The sequence below is a fragment of the Pogona vitticeps genome, chromosome 1 (assembly GCF_051106095.1).
Source record: "Pogona vitticeps strain Pit_001003342236 chromosome 1, PviZW2.1, whole genome shotgun sequence".
NCBI lineage: Eukaryota > Metazoa > Chordata > Lepidosauria > Squamata > Agamidae > Pogona > Pogona vitticeps.
The window spans coordinates 88,435,217-88,458,248 of record NC_135783.1 but is presented as its reverse complement, the minus strand read 5'-3'; the positions used below and the strand labels follow the sequence as shown (position 1 = coordinate 88,458,248).

Here is a 23,032-nt window from a genome sequence, read left to right as displayed (position 1 = left end):
TTTGTTTGTTTGTTTGTTTGTTTGAATGATTGATTTTTATTCCACCCATCTGGCAACCAGGGCTACTCTGGGCAGTTTACAAATACCATTATTACAAAACAACGATACACGAATAACCGATTAACAACTAAAACAAAGTGCAATACTTACAATAATAAAATAATAAAATAATAAAGGCATGGTGAAGGGTTTAATGTATAGTTATTAAAAACACTACTTTATTAAGATTTTCTCGAGTCGAGGAAGGCGTATCTAAACAGCCATGCTTTTAGTAATCTTTTGAAAGTTCCCAGTGAAGGGGCCAGGCATATTTTGGGCAGGAGACTATTCCAACGAGAAGGCCTGATTTTTGGTCATCATTTTCTGGGCCTCTCTTGGGGTCAGAACTCTCAACCACCCAACCTGAGATCTCACAGGATGGGCAGATCTAGTTGGAAGGCAGCGTTCTGCCAGATATTGAGGTCCTAAACCATTTAAGGCCTTATAGGTTAACACCATCACCTTAAAGCTGTCACAGAAATGGACAGGTAACCAGTGCAGGGCAGCCAGTGGGGGAAATGTGTTGATGTCTCCTTACCCCACTCAATATTCTGGCTGCCAAGTTCTAGACCTGCTGAAGTCATAGTAACCCACCCATGGGCAGCTTCACATAGAGAGCATTACAATAGTCTAATCTCAAGACTACCAATGCATGACCAGTGTGGTGAGGGACCCAGTGTCAAGGTAGGAATGCATCTAGGTAATCTGCCTTAGATGGAAATAGGTGTAACAGACCACAAACACTATCTGAGATTGTATTGATAGTGCTGGGTCCAGGAGTAACACCCAAGCTGTGAACCTCATCTTTCGCGAAAAGAGTGGGGGCCCCAAAAGAGAGGGAAGCTCCCAGACTGCAGACACTAGGGGCACCCACCCACAGGAATTCCACCTTGTCTGGTTTCAGCTTCAGTCTATTATCCCTCATCCACCCCAGCACAGTGTCCACGCAGCACTCAAGGGATGGGACAGCATGCACTGCAGAAGGATGGAAGAAGAGATAGAGCTGGATATCATCTGCATATTGGTGGCACAACGTTCCAAAACTCCTGATTACCTCTCCCAGTAGCCTCATATATATCAAATTGCACTGGGGAGTGGATCAACCCCTGTGAGACTCCACAATTGAGAGTCCATGGAGCGGACAACATCTCCCTAAGCTGTACTCTCCGAGGACAGTCCTCTAGGAAGGACTGGAGCCAGGCCAAGGCCAGGCCCCCAATCGCCAATCCAGAGAACCTCCCCAGGAGGATACCATTCAATCCTTACACAGAACATATCATATACCATATGGAAAGTCAGACTAGATTCAGATGAAGGAGAAGTGAAAATAGGTGAAAGAAACACTGGCAATTTAAGATATACAGATGACACTATTTTACTGACAGAAAAAAACAATGACTTGAAATGACTGTTAGGGAAAGTAAAAGAAGAAAGTGGCAGAGCTGCAGTTGAATGAATATCAAGAAAACCAAAATCATGACTACAAGGGAAATACACAACATTGACACTGACAAAGAAGAAACTGGTTATAGATTTTGTGTACTTCAACCATCAATCCAAATGGAGACTGAGACCAAGAAATCAGAAGATGACTGAGACTTCAAAGGGCAAAAATGAAGGAATTATGAAAGATTATCAAGTGTAAGGTTGTGGCACTAGAAACAAAGGCCAAGATCATCCATACTATCGTATTTCCAATCACTATGTAAGGGTGTGAAAGCTGAAGCTGCTCCCAGGAAAGAATGGCATCACGTTCCAGCCAGTGAAGCTGACATGAACAAAAAATTGATTTGTTTGAAATATTTATTTTATTTATTTATTTATTTTATTTCTATCCCGCCTATCTGATCATATTAGACCACTCTAGGCGGCTATGGTATTGGAGAAAAGCTTTGCCGATACCCTGGATTGCCAGAAAGATGAACAAGTGGGCCATAGATCAAATCAAGCCTGAACTATCTCTGGAGGCAAAAATACTCAATTATGTAAACTGCCCCAAGTAGTATTTCACTAAGTTGGGCTGTCTAGAAGTCCATCCGTCCGTCCGTCCGTCCGTCCGTCCGTCTGACCGACCGACCAAACCAACCAAACCAAACCAACCAAACCAACCAACCAACCAATGTTGAAACTGAGGCTTGGCCTACTTTGGGTACATCACGAGAAGGCAAGGTTCTCTGGAAAAGACAAGAATGCTTAGAAAAGTGGAAGGCAGCAGGAAAAGAGGAAGACCAAATACAAGATGGGTTGACTCACAGGATTGAGTTTGCAAGAGCTGAACAGGGCTGTTGAGGACAGGAAACTCTGGAGATTGCTCATTCATGAGGTTGCCATAAGTCAGGGGTAACTTGATTGCACATAGCAGCAGCAACAACAACTATGTTGCCACTACACATGGATGATAGTTGTGTAGATAGGACTTAAATGGCTCGATGTATCTACATGGTTCCCCCATAAATAAGTTCCTAAGATACTAAAGAATCACATTATGAGGAAGAAATTTCCAAAATGCTGTGACAATATTTGTATATCACCACACAGACATGAAAGCATTCATACAACATGGAGAGAGGCAGGTGCCTTTCCCCATGTCACTAATCTGTGGAGTAAAGTCCCCCTCATTATGTACCTCAACTGCCAGTATTTGGAAATGTCCTACAATTAGGCATCTGGCTACTGCTTCTGTTTTTAGATCATTTTGAACTTCAGTAGAATAACTCAAAATGGTACCTGAGGAAAAATGGCTGAATAGCTTAGTGAGACAGAACACCTGGCTAATTCAGGACGTGGGAGTTCCCTGCTCTGCTTTTAAAAGAGTCAGTCTGTGTGTCTTGGGCAAATCCCTGCAGAATAAAGGAATGGGAAGCCCCTATTGAATACTTTATGTCTAAAAAAAACTCTGGAGAATTTTTATAAGTCAGAATTGAGTTGACAGCATATAATTATAAACATAAAAGAACACAGAAGGAGTCCAACAACAAAAAACAGATAGATACACCTTCCATGCAAATATATCCCCGTATAATTGCACTAAAGCAGGACAAACTATCTAGCTGGACACTAGATTACATGAGACTAGACCAGATAAAAATAAATCAGAACAGATTAGACTAGACTAGACACAACATTAAGACAAATATTGCCAATTTATCCCTTGTATTTATTCATTAATTTATTTAAAATATTTTTTTCAACATCTTTCTCCTAAAAAAGGATTTAAAGTGGCTTCCATCATTAAAAAAGGGCAATACTAAAAGTTAAAAACAAATTAAATAAACATTATAATTAAAGTAGATTAAAATATTACTAAAACAGATTCAAAAGCAATAGAAATCTCATTTTAAAACATCTCACTAAAAGATGCCTGAAGAGAAAGGTCTTTGTCTTCTTGCAAAAGGATAGAAAAGATGGGGCCAGTCTGGCTTCCTGCAGGAGGGGAGTCTGGAGTCTGGTAGCAGCAACAGAGAAGGCCCTCTCCTGTGTCCCCACCAAACTCACCTGTGAGGGTGGTGGGGCCAAGATAAATGCTATTTGATCTTAACACCCGGGCAGGTCCATAAAGGGAGATGCAGTATTTGAGAAAGCTTGGACAGAAGCCATTTAGGGCTTCATAGGTTAAAAACAGCACTTGGGGTTGTGCCTGGAAATGGAGCTGATGTAACAGGGGTCATTATGTGATCTTTATACAGTAACAGCCCCAGTTAATGATCTGGCTGCAGCATTCTGGACCTGTTAAAATTTCTGAGCACTCTCCAAATGCAGCCTCACACAGAGTATGTTACATTAATCCAGTTGGGATGCAACTAAGGCATGTGTCGTCATGGCCAGATCAGACCTCCCCAGGAATGGGTGAAGCTGGCACACTTGTCTTAACTGTGCAAATACACTTCTGGCCACCATTGAAACCTAGGCAACCAGGCTCAGAGATGAAGCTAGGAGCACATATAATCTGTGCACCCATGTTTTCAGAGGCAGTGGAACCCCATCCAACACAGGCTGGATCCCCATTCCTTAATCTGCCTTTTGATTGACTCGGATTGTCTTATCTGGATTACGTTTCAGTTTATTTGCCCTCATCCACCTCATTCATTACTGACACCAGACACAGATCTAGAATTAAAGCAGGTTCTTTGGATTTATGTAGAATGGAGAATTAAGAGTCGGGTATAATCTGTAGACTGTTAGCACCAAACAACTCTGGACAATCTCTCCCAGCGGTTTGTTGATAAAATGTTGCATATTTAACCTAGCAGTGTTAAGTATTTTACTTACCAAGTTGTTTTTCAAAAGGCAGAACACATTGGAGGATAATAAAGAGTGAAGATTCATGTACTACAGCAATGTAATTACTGTCATATTAAATTACCTGTGTCTTGCATTTGGAAAGTGTTATTCTTAGCTAACATCTCTTAGCTTGCATTTTCATTTCCAGTCGCTTACAATCTATCCCACAACAACCTTAGCAATAAAATTTAACTGCAGTCTTTTTGTACTAACTGGCTCATGCAGAAACTTACTATCAGTGCTTAGAAACTGTCTACCAGTTATCCTATGTTTGTACCCCACCCTCTTTACTCCTCTGAAAAATTACTCTTATTAAATCTCTTTTGATGCCAGTTCCTGTTTTCTCCATCACAGCAAAGCAGCATCAGGATTAATTCGTTTTATTTAAGGGTTGATCTTAAAAACATGTAACACTTCCCCACAGGCTGCTTTTCAAGGGCAAATGACTCATTCTTTCTCAGACTGACAGAATGAATAACAGCATTTTTTAATAATCAAGTTATATTTCATGCATTGCTGACAAGTGGTATATGCCACCTGAGACTCAAAGAAGTTTTCAATGCCATTAATCCTAAGAAGAATTTACCTGTTGCTTTTGAAGCCTTTGAAAGCTTGTCTGTAAAGGGAGAAAGCCAAATGTCAGATAAAACCTGAGAGACAGTTGAACAGTGTGCCACTAACAGCCCTTCTCTTTGCTTCAATAGTGGGACTGGGAAATGTCTCTTTGCACAGGCAAACATCTAAGAGGCCATCCTGTTATCCACCACTCGAGGTGCAAATGCATTTGAAAGTCACCAGTTTCTACAAGAGGTGCACCGACCCTCCTGGCTACATCATAATTTCATCTTTTCTTATTAGAATGAAATGCAGTTGTAGAGGTTGGCCTTTATGCTGTCTGGACATATGCTGAAAAAATTTACTTAATTATATTTTATTTCATTCAATTGCAAATTCCTCTGACAGCTCCAGACATCCATCTAACCATTTATAACATTCTAGTCATACGCTCAACATTATGTTGGGCAGGCCAACACATAACATTGCCCTGTAATTGCCCTGTAGATCAAGCAGTGGGCTCTTGCCGTTAACATAGTGAAGAGAGAATTTCATTTAAATGTTGGAATTCTTGTGTATGCTTTGGAGCTCCTGAATCTGGGATAGACTGGTGGATGAAACATGAGGTATTTTGGTAAGTTTCCATAGGCTAGGGAGCATTTAGGAGTGTTATCTCAGTTCTAGCTCTGAGCTTAGGGTTGACTAACCTGTGGGACAACCTCTCTATAAATCATCCCTATTGCATGAAACCCACATAGATATCAGCTCCCACAAAAAAGCTGTGGAAAAATCCTAAATGTGTATATGTATTACACCATTTGATAATCTTCTCCTCGGAAGAAATTGTCTAGTCCTGTCCACTATCCTCAGCATAGTTTCCTATGAAAGCAGTGGGATTTATTTTTGACTAAACATGTAAAAGATTTCACTGTAAGTGGATTGTACTAAAAATGTCATTGGAAGCAACATTCTTCCTCTTATGTGTTTTCCTAAGCTGGACTTAATGGAAAATAGGCAATATTTTTCATACTAGTGTGTTTTGGTGATTAAAATCCAGCAAGATATTAGACCTTTGTTATTGCCAGCATGACAATAAATAACTTGATTTGAGACGCACAGTAGTAGAGATAATCAATAATAATAATAATAATAATAATAATAATAATAATAATAATAATAATAATAATAATAATAACAATAACAATAACAATAACAATAACAATAACAATAATAATAATAATAATAATAATAATAATAATAATAATAATAATAATAATAATAATAATAATAATAATAATAATAATAATAATAATAATAATAATAATAATAATAATAATAATAATAATAATAATAATAATAATAATAATAATAATAATAATAAAAAACAATCCCTGCAAAATAATCACATGGTAAACTGGTCATCTTTACATGGCTGTAAAGCAATCACTAAAAAATGTTGCATCTGAGCAGAAATCTGGTAAAGTGGCCAGTCATAAAATCATTCTTATCAACTGGAAAGACAAAACAAGTAGTCTACCTGTCACACACTTAAGCATTAGGGGAAAATACAGCTATCCATGTATCATCAACTTTCTTTGGCCCAAATCAAGAGTAAATTAATTGATCTTAAGTCCTATTGTAACCATTGCTACAATATATTCAGTTCTAATCTGAGTATTCCTAATAATAAATCATCACATGACCAGCTGTACAACAAATCTCATGAGCAATGTAACAAAGGGCATGCACAAGTTTCTGCTGAAGCAGGGGAGGGGAAAGTTTGCACACTTGTCCTTTCACTTTGCATTTGGCCAATATGATAGTGTCCTGTGAGTTTAGGTTCCCATGCCTATTCCTATCCAACTCTTAGAGACCTGGGCAGTGTACATATAGGCACTGGAAATGTTGGGAAACTGAGAGAAAACAACCACAGATTACCTGTTGTCATGTTACGATGGTGATGGGATTCTTTTACTGCTGGGACTGTAAAGCAAAACAGAAGGATCTAATTCACTCAAGATACCAAAAGTCAGTCTTACAATTAAAATATACACCTGTGCAGGTACCATCACATTTTCTCATGCCTATCAATTCCATAAATTAAAACAGTCGATTTATTATTATAGTTTCAAAATAGTAATAATAGAAAGATTAACCCTCAGTTAATGATTGGAATTAAAAGCATGTTCCTTGCTGAAGAATAAAACATCTGGAAATGGGCTTCCTCAACACCATGGTCTGGCTATTCATCAACTAGGACACAATGCAAATCGCCAAGTGGTGTTTCCATGCTTCTCTGCCCACTCCATGCATGCAGTGAAAAGTCTGTGTTTCTATTTCTTACCGCTTTGGGAGTCAGATCTAGCTGGAACTACTACAAAAAGGGATGGGGGCAGTCATACAAATAAGGTGCTAGGAATCAATGGGATTGTTTCATTCAGTATAAAAGCTTGTGTCAAATCAGACATGTTAGCCTTTAATATTTCTCAAGACTATCTGCTGGTTTTGCAGCAACAGACTGCTACAGCCACCTCTCCATGGGGATAATAGTTATATTTCTGTTTTAGTTGTTTTGATTCCAAAATACTGTATGTTTAAAATAGCCACAAGGCTGTTCACTGGGACTAGCTGTTGGGAACACAGTTTGCCAAATTTTCAAGAACTTCATTGCCTTCCAATGTAAGTCAAAGTGCTGTAGTAGAGAAACATCTCTCCCCTACCAAGCTGTCTGTGCAATGAAATAATCTTCAGAAGTTCTCCTTCACATCTGTCTGAGGTAAAAGTCTGAAGGAGTTTAATTTAATTTAATTGCTTTGCTGGAAAACTAACTACTTCAATTTACTATATGATTTCAAAAGCTCTTCTTCCATGAAACGTGAACTCAAACATATGATTTATGGCCTGCAGAGTTTGTGTACATCCTTATATTACCCTTGGCTTTTTCTTCTTTCAAATGAGTCACCGCTGCTATTTTTCCTGCAGAAATTAAAAAGAGGAAAACAAAGAACAATACAAGGTGACAAAAGTCAGCTTCCATAATTTTGTATTGTTCATATGAGAGGGGAGTGTTCAGAAAGTTCACAATTCAATGGTTTAATGCACCACTTAAAATTATATACATATATCTTTAGTACTTACTGTCTTTTTCCTTCAAAGGCTTTTCTGCTTTTTTCTTATCTAAAAAGATTTCAAAAACATCAGGTTAAATTTAAAGCATCCTTAATATTTTCAAATTTATATTTCACTACTCTAGGAATAAACATGCCTTCTTTTCAAAAAAATCTGTCAGTATCAGCAAGGCTGAATGTGGCTGGAAGGAGAACAAGTACCATATTTGCAGCCTTATAATGCTGTTCTGTGGAATTTTATTGAAATGAATCGCAAAACATTTTGATATACATGTGATGTCTTTTTTCAGCGTCCCTTTTCCAGGCCTCCAAGAATAGATGCAATCAGCTGTGACTTCATATAAGGAGACAGATTGAAATTAACTAAGGTGCAATGCTGGAGGCATTTTTGCCTCTCTGCTGAGAACAGCAGCATTTCCCTGGCTATCTGTCTTAGAATGGTTTATTCCTCATCCCCCACTCCATACTACTCAAATGATCCAGCTGTCTTTGATACAGTTTCATATAAAGTCCTCCATCCCATGAGCTCTCTTGGAAATCAGGAGGACAGCATTAACACACACACACAAATTGTGATCACCCCACCACTCACTAGCATTTCAATCTGATAATGCTTATTCAGAAGGAATTCCACTAATTTAAATAGAGAATTTACTTGCAAATAAGGAGCCTTGGAATTAGGCAAGCTTGAAACAAAACAAAATAAAGGTAAATGCTTGAAACATTGAATCAAAATCCTCCTGTAGGATAAATTTGATAAATTTTCAGTGGATTATGCCAGTTTATATGAGCTGAAGATCTGATTTCCTAGGCTCGGTCATTTTTCATCATGCTAAATACAGTGGTGCCTCACTTAGCAACGTTAATCCGTGCAGCAAAAATCGCTGCTAAGCGATTTCGTCGCTAAGCGATATTAAAAAGCTCATAGAAACACATTAAAACCTGTTTAATGCGTTCCTATGGGCTAAAAACTGACCTTAAAGCAAAGATCCTCCATAGGGTGGCCATTTTAGCTGCCTCTTAAGCGAGGAATCCGTGCGAAAACACAGCAGGTGGCCATTTTGTTTACCTGGTGGCCATTTTGGAACCGCCGATCAGCTGTTAAAAAATCATCGCTTTGCGATGATCAGTAAACGAAACAGGGAACGGATCATAGCAAAGCAAAAAAAAAAACCATAGGAAACATCGCAAAGCGATCGCTTTTGTGATTGCAAATAGTTTGTCGCTTTGCGGTTTCGTCGCTAAATGGAGCACGCATTAAGCGAGGCACCACTGTATTTTAGAAACGCATGCACACACACATACACATATATAGTGCTTACCTGCTACTGTGATTTCTTCTGGAGGCCAGGTGAACAATAAAGAATTGGGGAAAAGAGAAGGGAAATTGGAGTGAATCTTCATATTTTGATGCCTTGGCAGTTTTTCCAGGTTTTCAACAGCTCATAGGCACAATATATCAATTGGAAACACAAGTGCATGTATAAAAATATCACATTTGGAACGTAGACTCTGCCCTTCAAAACAAATTTGTTACTAGTGAACACATGGTATGTTTTGGCAAGTTCTTTTCTTGTGCCTATATACATTTACAAAACATTTATTTCCTAAATCTTAGACATTTCAAATAAAAATTTCGGTCATATAGTTTTCTTCAAGCCAGCAAATCATGAAAAGTTACCATTTGACTAAACACTTCTCTAGATTTGTCAAAATATGTAAGGTACAATTGTCAAATATCAAAATAAGTCCACAGACAAATTCCTGTTAGGGAGATCAGGACAGCAGATAAACAAGGATCATGAAGAAAACACAAGAATCTTCATGATGAAAATGAAGAGGATATTAATTTGGCCTGAACAACTGATGTATTTACTTTATTCTTCCTATTATCAATAATTAAACTGGAATTTGGATCTGATACAGGGCTCTTTCAAACAGACACTGATGCTCAGGCAGCACTTAAAAATTTCTTATGTAAATAAGGTCTCATGGCCAATCTTTGTGCTAATCACAGTTCATAAAAAGATGCAGGCAGGAGAGTATATAGTACAGTGCGGAAGAGTGCAATAGAGAATTAGTTGGAAATTGGGGGTAAGTGTATACCACTGGTTCTTAACCTTGGGTTACTCAGGAGTTTTGGACTGCAACTCCCAGAAGCCTTCACCACCAACTGTGCTGGCTGGGGTTTCTGGGAGTTGCAGTTCAAAAACATCCGAGTAGCAAAGGTTAAGAACCACAGGTGTATACTGTGTAAGAGGAAGTAATCCCAGTTAACACAAGAACATACTAGATCCATGACTGCCTAAACTCGTTGTAATGTAACCCTTTGTAATGGACAAGCCACATCCTCACACAAAAGCTATGTCCAACTTCTTTCTCCTACAATAAACACTATGTCCTGCCTTGTTTCTATTTGCTGGCAATGTTCCTGCAAAATATTACTGACTTCAAAACAGAAACTATATGCTAACGAGGCAATTACTGTTTCATTTCCCCCCATATGTTGCTTGTTTCAGCCACATAGTGAAACAATGCATATGTATTAACAATTCTTTTTATGTGAATAAATCTTCTGATGTTGCCAAATGATCAACTCCTGCCACAGGCAATTAATTAAAGATAAATGGGAAAAGGATGATTTAATAATTACTTTAAAAATGCAGTGCCAATTAATTTCCTCGATTGCTATTATTATCTCTGTGTAGATAATTTAGGACTTCGTTTAAGTGTAATGGTATTATCTTTGCTTGATATAGCATGGAGATTACACAGAGATTATTAATTCAAAGTCAATTAATTTGATGAATTTCTGCCCTATCTAGGAAGGTCTCATGTAAGTCACTGTATGTGAAATAACCACTGCATTGATGGAAATCTCCCCCTGAGTTTCATCTCACACCTGTTCAATGACAGTGTAAAACAAATGGGAGTTACACTCTTTCTATTGTTGGGGTGCCTCATTCTGAAACCAGCAAATGTTTCGAGTGAGCCCTAAAAATGTTGGGTGTCACACTTGTGCATGTAATCTGGCAGTGCATACTTACAATGTGCTTCTGCTACAAGAAGTGGGGTGGTGGTGGTGGAAACATGTATTTTGCTGTGCTAGCTTTCTGGACAACTAAACTAAATTCTGCTAGGGAGAGGCATGTTGTCTGGCAGGTTCATATGTTGAGCCTACTGATAAGAGTCGTTACATGAGAACTGGGAAACTCTGCTTTGCTGTTGCAGAAGACAAAATAGCCCGGGGGGGGGGGAGAGCAGTGGGGAGGAAGAAGGAGGCTGTAAGGATTTCCACAGTGTAAGGAATATTATCCAATACAGTATATTTTTTAGAACAAGCAAAATGGCTGCTGCCACCTGCTGGCTAAATTGGAAATGATCCAACAGCACTTGCAGGGATTTGGCAGGGAGCCCAGAGACAACCACCGTAATTTTTGTCAGCCACTCAGCGCTCAGTACTTAAGCATTTATTTTGCAGCAAACCACGACCTGACTGTGGTAATTCACTAATGGGTACACAGTGTTTCTTAACAATGGACAGTCTGCACGAATCATAAAAAGGTACACCTCCCAAGAACAGCTGCAGCTCCTATTTTCTCATCTCATCCATCCAAAGCCTCTTTCAATTACATTTACATTGCAATGTGACTAATTCCCCATATTTTGCTTGACAGGACATTCTGCAAGGCAATGAGGCATTGTTTGTATTATCCAGAGTGCGCTCCTTAGGGACCAAAATAGAGCCAAATCTAATCTTGTATGGTACAATGTGTCATGGCATGTGACTTCCAGTTTCCCACTAAGGAACTCAGGAGTTTCTCATGTTCATTGTTACTACAAGCATGTAAGGTAGGCTAGGCTAAAAGATGGTGACTGACCCAAGATGACTAGCTTCAGAGCCCATTTAGGATATAAGCCCAGATTTTTTGGGTGGAAGAAATGACAGTATTATCTGCTGTATCATAATAGAAGTGTGTGTGTGTGTGTGTGTGTGTGTGTGTGTGTGTGTGTGAGTGAGTGAGTGAGTGAGAGAGAGAGAGAGAGAGAGAGAGAGAGAGAGAGAGAGAGAGAATGAAAGTAACATGGTCGTTGTGGGTTTTTTGACCCCAGCCGTGAAAGCCTTCGCTAATACAATGAAAGTAACACTTCTCATTAGTAAAAAAGATTGTACAATGATACTGAACCTGTTAGATGCATACTTGTCTCCAGATAAATGATGTACAATATTTTGTTGTCAATAGTTAGCAAATTACGGAAGTAGGGAGAATTGCTTGGATTCACTTTGACTTGAATTGTTGTAGTTGAGATATGTAATGTGGCTGTAAGTTTGACCCATGCATGTATCCTGTTAATGGATAAGTTCCTGTTTCTGCATCTTGAGGACATGGACAGGATTCCTGGAGAGTTGACAGCCCCCATGTATGCTGATGTTGCATTTCCTGGCTCATAAAGGCAGCTATGGGAGGAGTGGCTATGTGGCTAAGGAGAGTAGCAAAGTGCCAGTATTACTAAAGGAGGAATTAGTAAGACCAGTGCTGGGAAAAAAAACCCAACCCTCATTGAATCCCACTGCATGATAGTGACCCTCTTGTATTCAACATTCCATTCTTGGGCCAAGTATTGGAGTGTGTGGTGGCTTCCCAGTTCCAGGGGTTCCTAGATGAGATAGTTTATCAGGATTCATAACAGTTTGGCTTTAGGCTTGGTTATGAGACAGAAATAGCTTCAGTTGCCCTGGTGGACAACACTGAGAACTCGACAGGAAAAGTGTGTCCTTTACTGGTTCTGCTGGACCTCTCAGTGGTATCCAGTACCATTGCCCATGACATCCTTCTGGGCTGTGACTCGTATATTTTTCTTGGAATCTCTGACTCTGGTCTTTCTTGCACTGGCAAGCTTAGGAGGCATTGCCAGGGGACTTCTGTTCAATATCCTGGCTGTTGGTCTGTGGCAGGTCCCTCAGTGTTCTGTTCTGCCCCACAAGTTATTTAACATATATACAAAGCTGCTGGAGGAGGTTGGCTAGAATTTTGGGCCAACAGTATACATACTACACCCGTATGTCCTTTCCATTCAAATCCTGCTTCAATTCTAGATGAACATCCAGTCTCAGTAGTAGGTAGAATGAGGGTGAACAAACAGAAGGTTAATCCAGATAAGGTAGAGGTTCTACAGGTCAGCCAGAGGACAAATCAGGGGACAGGGAATAAAACCATTCTGGAGATATCTGATCTGACCGCAGTGACACATTCCTTAATTACATCTCACTTGGATTCGTGCAATGCTCTCTAATTGAAGCTGTCTTTGGAAAATGTTCAGAAACAGCAAGTGAAAAATGCTGCAGCCAGCTTGCTAACTGCTACAAGGATAACTGAGTTGCCTTGTTCCAACAGTTTCATTGGCTACTGGTACATTTCTGGACACCTTTCAATGTGTCTCCTACAAGAAGAGCCACTCTGTGTGGCCTTGGGCAAGCTACACAGTCCCAGGGTGCCCCCAGAAGAAGGGCATGGCAGACCACTTCTGAGTATTCGTTACCTGGGAAACCCTGAAAAGGGATGCCATTAGTCAGAACTGACTTGATGGCATGTGATCAAATCAAATGACAATGCACAGACCTAGCTGACCATCTTGTGACTAAAAATGTATTAAAAACAAGATGAAATAAAGGATACTGCTGTGACCCACATTAACCCTTGTAGGGTCTTCCTGATAGACACAACAGTATATCATCAACTGCTGCTGTTTGGTTATTTTACTTCTCCCTCCTAAAAATTAGACCTGAGGCTCAGACCTGGGTACATACCAGGAAAATGTATATATGATTTAGAATCATGTGGTTGAAAGACTTGTTAAGCTAGGTGGCTTTCATCCAATATAGCACCTTTTTATTGCTTGTGGCAATATTTAAATTTACTCTCTTCTTCCATGCCTGGCAAAATATACATAAGAAAATATGTTGTTGACACCAACTGGATTTTCCTCAGTTAAATTACTTTTTCTTTTTTTTTCTTTAGACACCTGACTTGTTCTAAGGTTTACTTCCTTTGTTTTCTGTCTTCTTGTTTCCTAACAATGTACTTCTCATTATTCAATTATACAGTTTTAACAGATTAGTCTATATGCAGAACAACCAAAAAAAAGGTCAAAATTCTTGGTAGAGGTCATTACCGACTTGATTAGACACGAGGAAGCAGAATTCTGTCTTTATACATGAATAAGCTGTTCAGAAATTTTTTTGGCATAAAGGCAGAACAGGAATAATGCCAAGCACCCAAGGCCAGATTATTCTGCTGAATTTGTCAGCTTTGTTTCCTGCTTTGCCAAGTGGCTTTGTGTGTAATTATAGTGCTCTTGTTTGTTTCTGTATGTCAGAAAATGGCATTTGGAATAAACGAGAAATGAAAGCAGAGTAGGTACCTGGCTTTCCTTGAGGAGCTCCTTTGTCGTGCTTAAGAACCTCTTGTCCTACAAGACAGAAACAACACAGCATAAACAAAACTTCAGTTGGCTATTGTTTACTTAGCCTGTTCTTACAACCATTTAATCTCCCTTAATGTATGAAGAGTGGAGGGACATGGTGGTGCTGCAGGCTAAACCGCAGAAGCCTGTGCTGCAGGGTGAGAAGACCAAGCAGTCGTAAGATCGAATCCATGCGACGGAGTGAGCTCCCGTTTCTTTGAACCTTTACCTTTACCTTTATTGAAGATAGCCTCACAAGATTACTGAAAACAAGATCACACTATTGGCCTGTCTTTGTTATAAAACCAGTTGGTACAAGCTGCCTATATAAGTATGGACTGTGGACTAGGAAATCCAGGCTCTATTCCCTATTAGGCCACAAAACTCATTAGAACCTTGAAACTGAACCATGCAACTTGTGACACTCACTTTGGGACAGTACCTTTCTCTCAGCACCAGACTCTCATAAGGACAAAGTGGAGAAGAGGAGAGATATGCTTAATTTTGAGTTTTGATACCTGCGTATATTTTTATACGTTGAAAGGAATGACTTTAAGTGTTGGTGCCCATAGTTTTTCATAACTGTAAGAAGTTTGGATGTTACAACAATTTTGAAGTAATTTTATGTTATGGAACCAAGAAAATATAGAGAAATAAAAGTTTGTAGCATTAGACAAACTGGAGTTGCCTGGAATTATTGCAACCAAAAAAAAATTACATTTAAACACCCCCCCCCCCAAAAAATTGGAAATGTTTGTCAATGTTTGTCTGATTTCACTTTGGGATTACCCCTTTGCTGGGATAATGTCAGCTATGCTGAACCATTGACATCTCTTCTTTGCCTGAGAGGTCTATAAATCTCTGCAGGGCTCCTGGGAAGTCAGGCATCCTTATCAGGATCTGACACCTGGACTCAGCACTTCCACAATGTGCTGGGTCCTGGAATACTCCTGCACTGTACTCTCATACAACTCCTATCCTGATCTCCTAAAATCAGTAGAACAGTTTGAAGAACTTAGATATGTTTGTAAGACAGAAAAAGAATACAATATACTTTATATAATCCAAACGTGCATTCCAGAAATGGTTTATATGAAGGGAAAATAAACAGCCAACAATTGTTTCATGCTAGAATTAGCTAATTTCAGTAGAGGAAAATTATCCTTTCATCTTAATGGGGATAAAGACATTTAATGCATATGTTAATCATGTTAATGGGGTAAAAAAAATTTATGCTTCTGCTTTCACACAAAATGTTCATTTAAGGAGTAGACGCTTCCCAACTCACCCTGTGCAGAGAATACAACTGTGCACATACACTGGCCATCACTGAAACCTGAGCATCCAGGTTCAGGAATGAATTCAGGAGCACACCAAAGCTTCACATCTGTGTTTTTTAGAGGGAGTGCAATCCCATCCAGCACAGGCTGAAGTCTTATTCCCTGGTCTGCATTTTGACTGACCAGGAGACCCTCTGTCTTGTCCGGATTAAGTTTCAATTTATTCACCCTCATCCAGTTCATCACTGACATTGGACAGTGATCTAAAACTGAACCAGCTTTCTCAGATTTAGACAGAAAGAAGAGATGTTATCTGGAGTTGGTTGTCATCCAGATACTGGTGATACCAAAACCGAAAACTCCAGACAATCTCTCCCAGTGGTTTCATATAGATGATAAATAGCATGGAGAACAAAACAGAATCCTGTGGGACACCACAGACCAATAGCCAGGGTGTTGAACAGTCAAACCCCATCTTCTGAGTTCTCCCATCCAGGGAGGACTTGAGCCAATGTAAAACAGTGCCACTAAGTCCCATCCTAGAGAGACAGCTCAGAGGGATACTATGGATGATGGCATTGAAAGCCACTGAGGGGTCCAGCAAAAGCAACAAGGATACTTTCCCCCCTGTCCAATTCCCAGCATAGGTCATCCATCAAGGTGACCAAAGCAGTCTATGTCCCATAAATGGGCCCAAAGCCAGATAGTAATAGATCTAGATAATGTCTCATTCAGGAAACTCTGGAGCTGAGAAGCCCCATGACCCACTCCAATACCTTGCCCAGGAATGAAACATTAGATTGTCCAGTAATTAGCTCTGTTTCTAATGACGTTTATTGTACTGTTTAGTAGAATCACAGAATCATAGAATACAGTAATGGAGTCAGAACTTGCAGAAGAACTTGAGCCACCCATGGATGGGGAGTACATATACAAAGAGGACTTCTGGACAGGACAACTGGTTCTACTGATCTGACCAGGGCCAGCAAGGCTTACAAGCATGATTAATTTTCCAAAATATGGTTTTAACAGTTGAAGTCACAGTGTCATAAGCCTGGCATGGGAAAAGCATTTCTGTTCCCTACTTTCCCTTCCTCCTCCCAATCTTTTACTGAGTCACTTTTGCTCTCCTTTCTAATGTCATCATTGGTTGATTTGAAATATATTTTTGCTGGAAACTGCAGACTCAACATATGTACAGCTGCATATGTTACTGAAAGTTTGGACATTGTCCAGAATTTAAAGCAACAGCTGCCTTACATATTGCAGCTGTTGATAGCTATCAACTGAATTTCAGTATATATTATGTTGCTGCAACATTCAGTTGGTTTATATTTACCTTATGATCATAGGCATTTTTCTAAAATGAAGAAAGACATTCACCTCAAACAACAAGGCCTCACAGCTTATCTGAAAACTATCTTTCCTGCAAATATATGAATTCAGTGCAGAGTAAACCTTCCCCACCTAGGGTTGTGCAGGTTCACTTGATGTGTCAGTTTAAACCCAACTCAAAATTCACCAATTGCGGCCACATGAACCCAGGCACTTGATGGTTTCTGGATTTATTGGGTTGTTTGCTCCTGCTCATGGAATTGACCTACTGCCGCAGTACTTTTTATACCTCTTTGCATTTCACAGTTCAGTCATCTAACACTTCAGACTATAGCCTCTGAAGTGAGAGGCAGAACAAATATGAGTGGTGTCCTAAAACTAAGTTTGCAAACCGAACCTGCAGAGGTAGCAAGGCAGCACTTCCATGCTTCTCCTGCCAAATGGTAGCAAGGCTGAGTTGCTCCACACAGTCTTCTACTGGCAAACATAACCAAGGAAGGAATGAGAGTCTTGTGTCTCCACACACATTGAGTGTATGTCTTCACGGAGGTATTTCACTGCTTAGCCCAAGATATTTTATAGCTTGAGATACCACCTCACCATTTTAAATAGAAAAACCTAGTGGGCTAGAAGATAAATTGTACTTCAGTACCGGAAATGGGACAGCACACCTGAGAACAGCTGGCTCTTTTGGGGGCACAGGACAAGTTACTTGATGCACAATTCTGCCTTTTACACACTGCTATGACTCCCCTCCTCCATAGTACCTACAGCCTGAGGCCTCACTTAGCCTAATAGCAGAACCTGTCTTGAAGAAACTGATGGCCTCAGAGTCCTGTATGTGATTACTACTGCTAAAGCGGCCCCTTAGGATCAGGCTCCTAGTTACCAAGTAAAACCTTTTGCTGTTGAGTTTGTACACTCCTGCTTTAAAAGACGATCCGTGCCTTCTCTGTTAGAGATGTTAAGAAGCTGCTGTTTCAGAGATACATCTACACAATGGCATCAGGATGACAGCAGGCAAGCCAGTAGAGCCAGAATTCACACTGTGTTATGGAGGCAAACATTGAGACTAAATAAACATATGAACCACGGATCAGCCATTAAAATTGATCATCTAGGTTCCCCCTGCTAGGGGCATAAAATATTTTTTTGTCTGTTTCAGGCGCATTGTTCAGAAACCCTCCCTCCACAGGACTTCCTATCATAATCCAGGATTTGTTGTGGCATACATATGTAGGAAGTGAAGCGTTCCCCAGGGACTAAAAGGAACTTTACAGTACTAAAATATGGCAGCAATAAGTCACTCTCTGGTGGAACTGCGCTGATGGCCACATTCCAAAGACAGTCTTGATGTAGCTGAAAAGTAGATAAAATGTGTATGAAACTGAAGACTAGATGAACTGCCTATACCTTTAGGGTGGCTTTTTTCAATGTATCTTCAAAGCGCTTCATATTATTTTAAGAACAAGGGTCAAATTACACATTATGTATATAGCATGCAACCTTCTTGATTAATTTCTGCTTACCTGATGCCAATTGACATTTCTCTTTCTTCTGACAGAGTGAGTGTGTGTACATGGGAGGTGGGTAGGAGAGAAGCAGCTAGGGAGGGAAGGTTAAAAATGGCCACTTCCCTTCACTTTCAAGAAAATACTGACTGGACATTTCTATGGTTTGCAAAATGTGGGTTGATCCCAAGTGTTCACTTTTTTTCCCCCTAGAGAGGGGAAAAATCATTTCTAAAAGAACATTCTTTTTAGCAACTTACTCAGTGGTTTGTGTTCTTCTCTCTTTCCTAAAAAAAATAAAAAATACAAAGCAAGAATAAGACAATAAATGTCATTCAATAATCTGTCTCCAAAACAGGGTTGGATAAATTTCTTGCCTTTTTGCAGTCCATAGATCCCATCCTGGCTTCCAAAATAATAATAATAATAATAATAATAAGTCACCTCCCTAACTAAATTTATCTCAATTTGGCTTCCTTTTATTACCTATGTTCAGACATATGGAAGTAAGATGATGAACCCTCCAAGTACATATAGGGAGGGATACTTAGAATCAAGGTTCCCTGTAAGCTACACCCATGTGCGACTCCGCCTCCCTCCACACAGCTTTCTTCCTCCTCTGCACAGAGATCACGTTCAACCCTTTGGTTCTGGTTGCAACAGAACCCTGTGCAGGGGGGGGGGTGGAGTTGCAAGACAGAGAGGCAGAGCCCTGCCCAGCAGGGATGAAAATTAGAGGGTATGTTGCTTGGAATAATATGCTCGAGGTCTCCACCTCCTCTGTGTAAACTCTATGACATATTTCATCTTAAAATGCATCTTTTTATTGATGTATATTTAAAATAAATCAAATAAAAATGTTAAATTACAACAACAACAACAACAACAACAACAACAACAACAACAACAACAACAACAACAACAACAACAACAACAACAACAATAATAATAATAATAATAATAATAATAATAATAATAATAATAATAATAATAATAATAATAATAATAATAATAATAATAATAATAATAATAAAGAAATGAATCTCACTCCTAGAAGTGTTGAGGGAGAAAATCATCTTTAAACAAGGTATGCAATCCCTGTATGATTTTTTTTTCAATGAAGAAAATAAGAGGGGGACAGTTGGAGCCAGAAAAGTTTTCATGGTCCTTGAATTAGAGAATTTCCCACTGGACTACTGGGCATTGCTTACTCCTGCTCTAGAGAAAGAAAATGGGGAGATGAAAACCATTTGAGCACTACAGCTGGAAGGACTAACATGGTATATAAAAGCAGGATCATTTTCTAATCCTTGTAAAAATGTTAGTGCACATAACATTTCAGCAAGTTATATAACTACAATTATATTTTGAGAGCTTGCTTTGTTCACAGAATTGCTTTTCTCTACTTTGAGACAAATATGACAGGTGTCTGGGATTATCTCTTTCTAAAAGAAGGCACTTGTATAAATATGCAAAAAAAAAAAAAGCAAAATGTGCTGCTTATATATTGCTCCATAGTGCTTAAAGCACTCCCTGGGCAGTTTACAATTTAATTATGCAGGCTACACATTGCTCCCTTCATAGTGAGCTGGTACTCAATTTAGCAACTTCAGAAGGGTGGAAGGTTGAGTCAAACATAAGCCAGCTACCTAAGTCTAGGATCAAACCCAGGTCATGACCAGAGTCTCCATTGCAATACTGCAGTTTAACCACTGCACCACGAAGCTGTAATGAGGCAACTAGTGACATGTGCTTTGAAAATACAACTGCACAGAGATCACACACATGCCTGACAATATGATAGGCTTATCAAAATAGCCAAGACATACATAGGCGGAGTTTGAAGAAGATATGTGCTTTGGCAGAATCATCATACTACTTTGTCACATTATAGAGAGCTATCAGGAAAAAAAAGAATCCAATTGCATACTTTTTCACACCCAGATTCGTGCAGTAAATGATCATTTCTGGACCTTTTTGTGCCAGGTTCCTAGTGCTTAACTCTGATTACTGTGGCCTCTGTCCAGTGTCCCAATGTTGATATTTAGTTACTATTCTTTTTATAATTATTTCAACTTTCAGTGAAGGGGTGCTTGCTTTTCAGAATTCCAGAAGGGCATTAATTATACGCAGCAGAAATTGCAAATGAGCCTAAGAAAGAAAAGCATCAACTCATTGAGCTAAGAACATTTTAATTCATATGAGCTTGTCAGATGTTATGTCTAAATGACTGTCATTTAATGGAACATGTTATGTGAGCAAGGGGATGTTCATGGATGACTGGCCACACACACCGTGAAAAAAGAGTCTTTGTCTTCTCATGGAACAGGAGCTATTCTAGTTCCAGGAATCACTTATTGGTTGCTTAATGCTTTCAATCTGTATTACTGTGCTTCACACCAGTTCATTACTATTTCTAAACCAGGACAATTAACAGTTCTTTTCTCATGAAGTAATCTGAACCTGTACAGTATGACTCAGTGTACCAAATGCAGCCAACAAACACATACAATTGCAGTGTATGAGTAAACAGGAAAAATAGGAAATGAATGGGAACTTCTAAGTGTCCCCCATCCATGGCAGATAGACGTGTTGTGTTTGATGGGCCAAAATTGTGTAACCTGCATCTTATGATCATGTTATCACTTAGAACTAGGCTTGTTATGATGAGCATATCACAGCCCTACAGGTGGGAGCACAGCTGTTCTGTTCTATTCTAATGCACGTAACAGTAGGCAAAAACTAAAGCAGCACACAGGAACAAAAGGTTAAACTCTACCCCACCCCGGTTATATGGACTGAAAGGCAGATCTGTGTAACAGCATTTGGTGGTGAAAGCTAATAATGAAAAACACATCAGACAAGGGACTGCTGGACATAACACAGGTTTAGCCATTGTACTGATACAGCTCATATGCTCAAACAAAAGATTTACACCTAAATAAATTAAAAATAGGCGGCAGGATGTAGCAAATGGATCATACCTGCAATGGCACGATGAGAAGTATCTTTGGTTTCTTTTATCACTTCAGGTGCTGTAATAATTGCAAATGAAACAAGATACATGTTAATCTTGCTTTTGAAATGTTTCTACCCAAAACATTCAGTGGCCAGGCACAGAAGAAAATACAGTTATTTTGCCATTATTTAAATAGTCAGTGAGCAATAACACCATTACTGTTGGTATCTGGCTACCATTACAATAAAAAAGAAAAGACTTCACCAGGCATGAAGAGAAATGTCAGGATGTATTCATATATTAATAATATTTAATATTATTAAATATGTCTTCTTTCAGCTTGTACTTTATAAAATCTTTATTCTACTTCAGGTTGTGTCTTCTCACCGTTGTAAAGAGCAGTGAGTTATTAATAATAATGGCAATTCAACTGAACCAAAATATCCAACTAAACAAAAGTATTTTGGGTTGTGTGGCTGTCCCATTGATACATTATAGGTCTTGTGAAAATCTGTGTCTGCACAGCAAAGTTATATAAGTCAAACAAAGTTTATATTTTATCCCAGGTCTGTAGGAATTAGTAAGCAGTAGAATTTACTGTAGATAGGAAAACTTTACTCAAAATCGACGCTGCCACTTGGAAAATGAGAGCATGGGCAAATTTGCTTGGCCAATTGGTTATATCAATCCTACAGTGTTTCAAAATGTCACACTGGCTGACAGCTGAGGAAAATTATTGTGTCTGCATGCTGACATTATGGAAGTACAGGTATATTTATATATTTGCATACACCCACTTTACTGTAACTTCAGGTCACCTACCTTTGCATTTTAATATTGAACAGTACAGGTTTCATACACTTGTTGGTGATAAACATAAAGGTCTCCCATTAAGTGAGAATAAGTACTGAATATTTTATTTTTATATTGTAGTATAATATATAAATAATTAAGATCTCATGACATTTTAAAATTGAAATTGTGTCCTTCAATGTTACAGTAATTTAATATGAAGGATTAATGTTGTCTGTAGACATTTTCTGTCTTATGTTACCTAGAGTTTTATTTACACACCTTTTTAAGCTGGAGTTCCTGTTTTTTTACCAGTGAGTTTCTGAGTAAACAGTATTTCTAAAAGGTTAGAAGTGCTAACCACAATTCATGTCAAGGCACCAACTGTGACTTCTTTATACTTGCTACTAATTTTTATGGCACTTCTCAAAACTACAGTATGCACAACACCCCTAATTTTCAAGAGTGAAAGTAAGAAAAATGAATTCCCCAAACCAGTGCTCTTTCTCTTCATCACTTGGCTATTTTTATGTGTATGTTCTGTGCTGCCAAGTCAGAACCAACTTGGAGTGAACCTAATAGGACTTTCAAGGTAAGTGAGATATTTGATGAGCAGTTTTACAATTTCCATTTGTTGCCCCAAATAGGTTAGAATGGCCAACTCCGATTTGAACCCAGGTCTCCTGA

General features: G+C 39.0%; 1 protein-coding gene across 1 annotated transcript in view; it reads right to left on the bottom strand.

Annotated features, from left to right (window-relative positions):
• The window catches only part of LOC144587133 (triadin-like), a 39,464-nt gene that overhangs the window by 10,655 nt on the left and 5,777 nt on the right, over positions 1-23,032 (bottom strand). Inside the window, exons 3-10 of the mRNA XM_078386628.1 lie at positions 21,579-21,629; positions 18,855-18,881; positions 14,427-14,474; positions 9,326-9,343; positions 8,014-8,052; positions 7,807-7,851; positions 6,814-6,858; positions 4,907-4,936 (exon numbers count right to left, since the gene is read on the bottom strand). Coding sequence (XP_078242754.1) covers positions 4,907-4,936; positions 6,814-6,858; positions 7,807-7,851; positions 8,014-8,052; positions 9,326-9,343; positions 14,427-14,474; positions 18,855-18,881; positions 21,579-21,629 — 303 coding nt within the window. The remainder of the gene's footprint in view (positions 1-4,906; positions 4,937-6,813; positions 6,859-7,806; positions 7,852-8,013; positions 8,053-9,325; positions 9,344-14,426; positions 14,475-18,854; positions 18,882-21,578; positions 21,630-23,032) is intronic.